We start from the raw sequence: 8,501 nt of genomic DNA, 5'->3' as shown, positions 1-8,501 counted from the left end.
GTGAGTCAAGAAGAAGCGTGTCCATGAATAGGAGATTCCTCAGTAATAAGAGATCCAAAACAAATCTGATTTAGTAGTCAATAATCGCCTGGGATAGCTGTAAAAAGCAGTCACGCCGTCACGTTAGAAGGAAAATGCTCAAGCAAACATGAAACGGGTTGTCTTAGCCCCGGCACGCAAGCAAAGGAGCCGCTGCGCTGGTCGGGCCAGAGGAGCTAGCACACGACGCCGTGGAGGCGGGGACGAAACGGGCCCGGACCGGACGGCCCTCCGCGGCTCCGCGCAAGAAAGTAAGCGGAGCGACGGAAGGCAACAAAAAACAGGCACCGCACCGCCCGTTTGACTGCGCTGCATCAGCGTCAGCGCCTCGTTTCTCCCCACCCCTTTTCCGTGCGTCCACACCCGGGGAGTCCTCCCCCCATCGCCCCCCTCGTATCGTCGTCTTGCCATTTTGACCCTCCCGTTCCCATCCCCCCGTGCATAAAGCTTTCTTTAATCGCCGGCTCTCGCTCGCTCGCCCGCCTCGCCCTCGCCTCTCCTCCCTTATTCTAATCCTCCCCTCGCCGTGGAGGGTTAGGGTTTTGAGGAGGAGCCTAATCTCGTAGAAGTAGCAGTGGTAGTAGAAAGAGGGTGGCCGAGGCGAGGCGGGGCGAGTCTCTCTCTCTCTATATCTCCACCCCGTCCAGAGCCGCGGCCGAGGATTCGGGTCGTGAGGTGTGCAGATCCAGGCGCAGGCCCTTTTTGGGACACAGGATAGAGACGGTGAAAAGGCGACGCGGGTCTGCACTCGTGTCGTGTCTGCTCCTCCCGGGGGACGTGGGAGGATGAGCTTCGGGGGCCTCTTCGACGGCGGCGGCGGAGGCGGCGGCATGCAGTTCCCTTACGCCGGCGCCTTCTCGTCCTCGCCCGCGCTCTCCCTCGGGCTGGTACGCGTTCGGCGCTCGTCACGGCCGGAACGCTCTTTCGCTTTGCTTCACCTTGCCGTGGTGGGTGATTGGTGGAGTTTTTTACGTTTTCAGGACAACGCCGGCGGCCGAGACGGCGGCATAGGCGGGCGGATGTTTGCTGACGGCGCGGGCGGCGCGATGGCCAGGGACGCGGAGGCGCAGAACGACAGCCGGTCAGGGAGCGACCACCTGGACGCCATCTCCGGCGTCGGCGACGACGACGACGACGCCGAGCCCAGCGGCAGCAACCCCCGCAAGCGGAAGAAGCGCTACCACCGCCACACGCCGCAGCAGATCCAGGAGCTCGAAGCGTAAGAGCCACCGCCCAAAGCTATTTGCATCCACCTTCTCTCTCCGCCTTTTTCCTCTTGTCCTCTCATGCATGGGTTCGTCGTCCTCTCCGCCTCGTGTAGGCTGTTCAAGGAGTGCCCCCACCCGGACGAGAAGCAGCGCGCAGAGCTCAGCAAGAGACTCTCCCTCGACGCGCGGCAGGTCAAGTTCTGGTTCCAGAACCGCCGCACGCAGATGAAGGTAGATTTACCATCCGCGATCCATTTCTCATTTGGCCCGTCCGTGGTCTCGTGCGAATCCTGACGCGTCGTTTCCGAGCCCAGACGCAACTGGAGCGGCACGAGAACGCGCTGCTGAAGCAGGAGAATGAAAAGCTGCGCACGGAGAACCTGACCATCAGGGAGGCCATGCGCACCCCAATGTGCGGCGGCTGCGGCAGCCCGGCCATGCTTGGGGAGGTCTCCCTGGAGGAGCAGCACCTGCGCATCGAGAATGCACGGCTCAAGGACGAACTCAACCGTGTCTGCACCCTCGCCACCAAGTTCCTCGGCAAGCCCGTGTCCCTTCTGTCGCCACTCCAGCTGCAGCCACACCTGTCGATGCCCCTGCCGAACTCGTCACTGGAGCTAGCAGTCGGGGGAATCGGTGGCATAGGGTCTATGCAGCCTTCGATGCACGGTATGATGAGTGAGTATGCCGGGGGTGCCTCAAGCTCGATGGGCACCGTGATCACACCAGCACGGGCAACTGGGTCTGCTTTAGCATCGATGGTGGACATTGACAGGTCTGTGTTCTTGGAGCTTGCAATCAGTGCAATGGATGAACTTGTCAAGATGGCACAGACCGATGATCCTTTGTGGGTTACGGGATTGCCTGGTTTTCCGGACAAGGAGTCACTCAACTTTGAGGAGTATCTCCACTCCTCCCAGCATTGCATTGGCATGAAGCCTGCCGGATTTGTGTCTGAGGCCTCTAGGGAGTCCGGCCTGGTCATCATCGACAATAGTGTTGCCCTTGTAGAGACCCTTATAGACGAGGTTCGAGCTCATACCTTTTCCCCGTCATACATTTGTTCCTATTTATAAAAGGTGGTTATATTATGCTTAGTATGCTGATGTTGCTCCATTCATTTCACAGAGGCGGTGGTCCGACATGTTCTCATGTATGATTGCTAAGGCCACAATCCTTGAGGAGGTGTCTAACGGCATTGGTGGAAGCAGAAATGGAGCATTGCTGCTAGTAAGTGCCTAACAGTCCCCAGTGTCCATCGTATGCAAGGTGTCCACACATGTGACCTCTGAGTCTGAGTTGCTAATTTTTACTTGTTTTTTCTTGCAACAGATGAAGGCTGAGCTACAGGTGCTCTCACCTCTGGTACCCATAAGGGAGGTTATTTTTCTCAGGTTTTGCAAGCAGCTGGCTGAGGGTGCCTGGGCAGTGGTGGATGTGTCCATTGATGGATTGTTGAGCAATCAAAATTCTGCTACCACATCCGCAGGCGCAAACCTGAAGTGTAGGAGGCTACCTTCCGGCTGTGTGATGCAAGATACTCCCAATGGCTACTGCAAGGTAATAACCAACATTATGATCACTGTAGTTTGCGACTGGAACATTTGCACGAAAGTAACTGGTCAAAGTTTTCCGGGAGCATTAGAAGTAACCATGTTACTTCCACTACTTCTCCACTACCACTGTACCTTCTCTTAGAATTTGGGGAGAGTGGCGTTGTTTTCGGAAGTGTTTGTTTTATCTTGCTGATTAATTTATAATGTGATTTGATGATGCCCATGCAACATAGTGTTCACAAGTCAAGGCCTAATTGATTAGTTAGGGTCATGAACCCACCACCCACATAAACAAATCATTTGTTCAACGAGGAGATTGGTTAAACAAGCTACCCGGAATAATTAAACATTTCTATGGATCCAACACAATTACCCAAGCATGTTGATCTGCTTGTTTAATTGAACCACCAACTTTTCTAGGGGATTAGATGCTTCTACCCCTTGGATGGAGCACCTTGGGTAACTTATTGTCTTGTATTTTTTCAAGGTGTTCCTGACATGTTGAAATCTGCGACACTTGCTCATTTCCTTTGTTATGTCTGTGTACCTCAGCTTTGCACAGATCTTGAGCTGTTCTTAATATGTGGACCTGATTAAGGAAACTGATTTGCTTTAAAAACTGGTTGTGCACAAGTGAGAAATAACTCGTTTTCTTGTGAAAACACAATGATAGATCTCTTTTATTAGTTTGTTGAAGTAAATAGTAGTCCTGTGAGTTATGCGATCAATTTCAGGAGCAATTAGTCAATGATCCAGGAACTGTGTGTGTGGGGGGGAGGTTCTTCCATTTCTCGAACACCTTGCTCACACGCTGTCTTATATGTACGCATCACTTTTTGATGACATCTATTTTAGGATCTCAAAGGAAGAAATATTCTAGAAGTAGTCTATATGCATCATTTGGGAGTTTGCAGACAAGAAATCAACAATGTAGCATCAGACTGATGTCAAAAATTGCTGGCAAATCCATGTGCAGAAGTATCTGCTATTCTATTATAAAACTAGAGATAGGCTCTTATCTTGCTCTGGATGTAATTTCTTCTTTTATTTATACACAAGCCGTTTTCATTTCTTATTGTGGATCCCTTCCTTCCATGTTACTAAATCTCTTGCGTATCCTTTTCAAGTCTCACCACAGTAATAGTAAAATGCTATGCCTGGTACAAACTACTATAATTCAACAATTGCACACTAGAAGTTATGGTGGAACCCATGGACCATCAGTAGGTCCACATCTTGGGACTGGTTAACTGGCAAACTGCCCAATGTGTAGTTTTCACGTTTTTACTTCAAAACAGAAGTACTACATCATATGGTTAAAAAAAGAGCTATCTAATCTCTGCACTCTGCACTGTGTACCCACAGTTGTGTGTTTGTATTGCGCTCAGAACTCGGTTGTTGTATTACAACACCCCAAGACAATTGCATGTGGGCGTGCATTTATGGCTAACAGATGCATTTACCCTGTAGGTCACATGGGTTGAGCATACTGAATACGATGAGGCATCTGTCCATCAGTTCTACCGACCACTTCTCCGATCTGGTCTTGCCTTTGGCGCCAGCCGTTGGCTCGCCACTCTGCAGCGCCAGTGTGAATGCCTGGCCATCCTCATGTCCTCTGCTACAGTGTCACCTAATGAACCAACAGGTACAGAAATTTCGGAACCTTTTCCATTTTCCATGTACACCCTGTAAAGCTCACTGTTTCTATGTCAAATAACACACGCTAGCTGCATTTTAATATTAAGACCCCATTTTATCAAGTAGCTTACTACGTTACAAATAAGACTACTTTTGAAATAATTCTATTCTGTTCGAAATAATACTTTTGTAAGTACACTTATTTAGAATGTCGATAATAATATGTTGCACTTGGTGCCAGCTATATCGCAAGAGGGTAAGCGTAGCATGCTGAAGCTCGCACGCAGGATGACGGAGAACTTCTGTGCGGGGGTGAGCGCATCATCTGCGCGTGAATGGAGTAAGCTGGATGGTGCAACAGGTAGCATCGGTGAGGATGTGCGTGTCATGGCACGAAAGAGCGTGAGCGAGCCTGGGGAGCCACCAGGGGTGGTGCTGAGTGCCGCCACATCTGTATGGGTGCCTATTGCCCCTGAGAAGTTGTTCGACTTTCTGCGTGATGAACAGCTGCGTGCCGAGTGGGACATCCTCAGTAATGGAGGGCCCATGCAGGAGATGGCTCGAATTGCAAAGGGGCATCAGAATGGAAATTCGGTATCCCTCCTCAGAGCCAGTGTGAGTATTACTTAATCTGCTTCTGTTCTATTACTTCTTTAATAGTTAACTCTTAACTGGTTAAAGAGGTTTTCCCAGAATGGCGATATGTCTAGGGTATGGCATACACTTTCACTAGATCAGATATGAACCTGCAACATTTTTGTTGTTTGTTCCACATGCTTACCCACGAATTGGTATATGGCTGTGCATAATCTTTGAAGTGTACTTAGATGGATTTAGTACTAGATTAAGAAAATGATTTAGTACTCCATTTTACGTCACTTTCTAGCTGACCACTGACATCACAAACAGCTTACTGAACTCTGGAAATGTTTTACATACATGGAAAAGTTTCTGGATGTCACAAATATAGGCTAGTTGACAATAGTCTGGGAGCTGTCACATAGAATAACACTACAACACCATATCCATTATCCAGTAATAATCACTATGTTGTGAACCAATGATGACAAGGAGAAGATCACAAAGAAAAGTCTGGCAACTTTCCATCAAGTACTGTTAGGAGTCTAGGGCAGCTGAAAAAAGGTCGTAATCATGGGCCAAAAGCTAAAGCCGACTAGAAAGTCTAGAATGAGTAGCGCCACACTTTTACACAACGTCTGCGGAAGGGTCCAAAACTGGGACCAAACTGGGGAACGAGGCGCAGATCTGCTCGAAAAGGTGTCAGGTTGACAACTTTCATTACTGTTTTGTAATGCGTACAAAGTGTTAGAATCCAAACCCAAAGCTGTCCCGGATCCTTTGTGCAGATCGTGTAGATCCTGATCCCAAAGACTTCGTAAGAAAAGAAAAGAAGAACCCCATCTTTCCTAAAAGAAAAGAAGAACCCCACCTTTCCTCGTGCAAATAATGTGCCATGTACTCTCGATTCGGAACTGTTTAATTGTCAGATACGAAATATTGACTGCTCCATCAAAATTTCAACATTTTTGTTCTGGACATTTTGAATTTTACTATTGATACTACCAAATGTTATTAAAAAAAATCTCTAATTATTCTTACCTTCTGCTGCAGGCCATGAGTGCCAACCAGAGCAGCATGCTGATCCTTCAGGAAACATGCACTGATGCATCCGGGTCGATTGTTGTATACGCTCCTGTGGACATCCCTGCAATGCAGCTCGTCATGAACGGCGGGGACTCCACCTATGTTGCTCTGCTGCCATCTGGATTTGCCATTCTGCCCGATGGTCCTAGCATCGGCAGCGAGCACAAGACCGGCGGCTCTCTGCTGACCGTGGCATTCCAGATTCTTGTGAACAGCCAGCCCACCGCCAAGCTCACCGTGGAATCGGTCGAGACCGTGAACAATCTTATCTCCTGCACTATCAAGAAGATCAAGACGGCGCTGCAATGTGCAACGCCTGAGTGTTAGGGTGGATTTTGCCTTGGGGATGACCGGCGACGTCGAGCCTGAGTCAAGAACGAACCGCGCAATGAAAAAAAAAATCCTTTGCTAGGTGATAAGGATCTTACTTGAAAGGTCCTTAGCACAGAGCAATGGTGGTGGTTCGGGTATTGACTCGGCCTCTTCCGTCGGCTGTATTCCCCGGTGCCCATGCATTTTAGACATTTCTTGAAGGACATGCTATAGTTCCATCGTTTTAGGGTGAACTTTCGGCTGGCTCGTTGCCTCTGTTTTGTCCGTCTCTCTCTTTCTGTTGTAAGGATGAGCTGGTGTGCAAGTGGAGACTCAGGAATGCTGGGTTGATCTACTAGTGCCGTCCATAGGTTCTGGTAGAGGTCTAGAATCAAACATGAACGTTTGAAAGCTATCAGCCAAATAATGTCTGGCGTTGCTGTGGATCAACTGGGATTTATTTTTGCAATCAATGGCCGGCCAAAGTTCAGATTACTGCTGCACTGACGCTCTTCTTGGTTGTAGTCTTTGGTTATGTAGGTGCTGTTTGGAGTACCTACAGTTTGGTCATAAAGAGTGGTCTCTAAAGGTCCTGTGAAGTTCAGTATGCTATCAAGTCTCGTGCAAAGAAATACTGTGGGTGCTCAGCGTGAACACATTGCCACGGCCGCACAGGATTCACTGCTCTGTGCCGGCCTGCGGCGTGGGGTCGCTGGCTGTTACGTCGATGGCGATGGGTCGTGCTGCTGTCACACCCAGTTTGACAGTTTGCACGTACAGCCGAAAGTTTTTTTTTCATCTCAACGACCCAGAGGAAAAAAGGTTTCTTTTCACACTGGACTGCACATATAATTGGATCAAAAGTGAAGTCCGATACCGTCCTTTGCACCACCGAAGTCTATCGGCTTTTCGGTGCTGTCAACAAACAGGCCGGCGCACTTGAGTTTTCCCCTGGCGGCTGCGCTAGGGTTCCCCATCTACACCCAAAATATCAAATCTCTCACGTTGGATCGCTCCTTTGGACCGATTCCCACGTGATCACCACCGCTACAGTCTCCCCTACGTGAGATCTCCCATGGCTGGACCGTCGGCGAGCATGCACTCAGCGGAGGAGGCGTTTGGACGGGACGGGTCCCGTGGCTCTCAGGATATGGACTGCAACCTGGAAGATCGGTTCGTTGGACTGAATCTCCATGGCGAGGAGGAGGAGGATCTAGATCTGTCGGGTGAAGTTGATAAACTCATCGAAGAGACTAGATGGATTGCTATATTTAGGGTTCGCACACAACGCCCCTTTAGCCATGTAGCGTTGTTCAAATCGCTGCGTAATGGTTGGGCCCCTGCGCAAGGCGTGATCTTCAAGACAAAGAACCCTAACCTTTTCTTAGCACAGTTTATGTGCCTGGGCGACTGGAACCGGGTCATGAACAATGGCCCATGGCTGTTTCGAGATAATGCGGTGGTTATAGAGGAATATGACAGAATCAGTAACGTCTAGGACTACAAGCTTGATCGAATCCCGGTGTGGGCAAGGATCATTGGGATACCCGATGGGCTCATGAAGAAGAAAGAGATTGCGGAGAAAATAGCTGGTAAAGTTGGAGTCCCTCCGTTCAGAGTGGTCATTAATGAAGGGATAATTAATCCCAGGAAGTACCTTCGCGCTCGCGTTTTCGTGAAGCTTGATACACCCCTGGTGAGATTTGTTCCGCTGAATCTGAAGGAGAGAAGGAAATATCCAGTAGAGTACGAGAAACTGCCAGAGTTCTGTTTCTTCTGTGGACTCATGGGACATACTGTCACTGAATGTGGCGATGGAGTTCACAGGAAGGAGGATTGCGAGTGGGGCGACTGGCTCCAGGTGAATTTTGAGCCGCAATCTAATCAAGGAGGAGGGAATGGAATGGGCCGTGGAGGTGGAACAAGTGGGAATGGGGGAGAAGCGGGTGGATGGAGAGGCAGAAGAGGGGAACCTAACATGGAAGAAGCAAATGATATGATGGTTGATCCCAAATCGGGTCAGAATGAGGGTGCAATGGTCCCCGTGGCTCGCAAAAGGCTGATAGGCCAGGATGGTGTT

General features: G+C 49.5%; 1 protein-coding gene across 1 annotated transcript; it reads left to right on the top strand.

Annotated features, from left to right (window-relative positions):
- Window positions 1–408: 408 nt before the first annotated feature.
- Window positions 409–6,916, top strand: LOC119322332 (homeobox-leucine zipper protein ROC5-like). Its single transcript, XM_037595830.1, has 9 exons — window positions 409–926; window positions 1,020–1,258; window positions 1,361–1,478; window positions 1,562–2,275; window positions 2,376–2,477; window positions 2,580–2,807; window positions 4,274–4,451; window positions 4,686–5,059; window positions 6,077–6,916. Exons 1-9 carry the CDS (start codon window positions 825–827, stop codon window positions 6,434–6,436), a joined length of 2,415 nt encoding a protein of 804 aa, XP_037451727.1. The 5' UTR covers window positions 409–824; the 3' UTR covers window positions 6,437–6,916.
- Window positions 6,917–8,501: the final 1,585 nt, after the last annotated feature.

The sequence above is a fragment of the Triticum dicoccoides genome, chromosome 6B (genome assembly GCF_002162155.2).
Source record: "Triticum dicoccoides isolate Atlit2015 ecotype Zavitan chromosome 6B, WEW_v2.0, whole genome shotgun sequence".
Taxonomy (NCBI): domain Eukaryota; kingdom Viridiplantae; phylum Streptophyta; class Magnoliopsida; order Poales; family Poaceae; genus Triticum; species Triticum dicoccoides.
The sequence above is the reverse complement of the archived record's forward strand: the minus strand, read 5'-3'. Positions and strand labels throughout refer to the sequence as shown.

Coding starts and splice junctions, on each gene's coding strand:
- LOC119322332 (XM_037595830.1), top strand. CDS start 825: ATGAGCTTCGGGGGCCTCTTCGACGGCGGCGGCGGAGGCGGCGGCATG. Junction 1,259..1,360: donor CAGATCCAGGAGCTCGAAGC/GTAAGAGCCACC, acceptor CGCCTCGTGTAG/GCTGTTCAAGGAGTGCCCCC. Junction 2,478..2,579: donor GAAATGGAGCATTGCTGCTA/GTAAGTGCCTAA, acceptor TTCTTGCAACAG/ATGAAGGCTGAGCTACAGGT.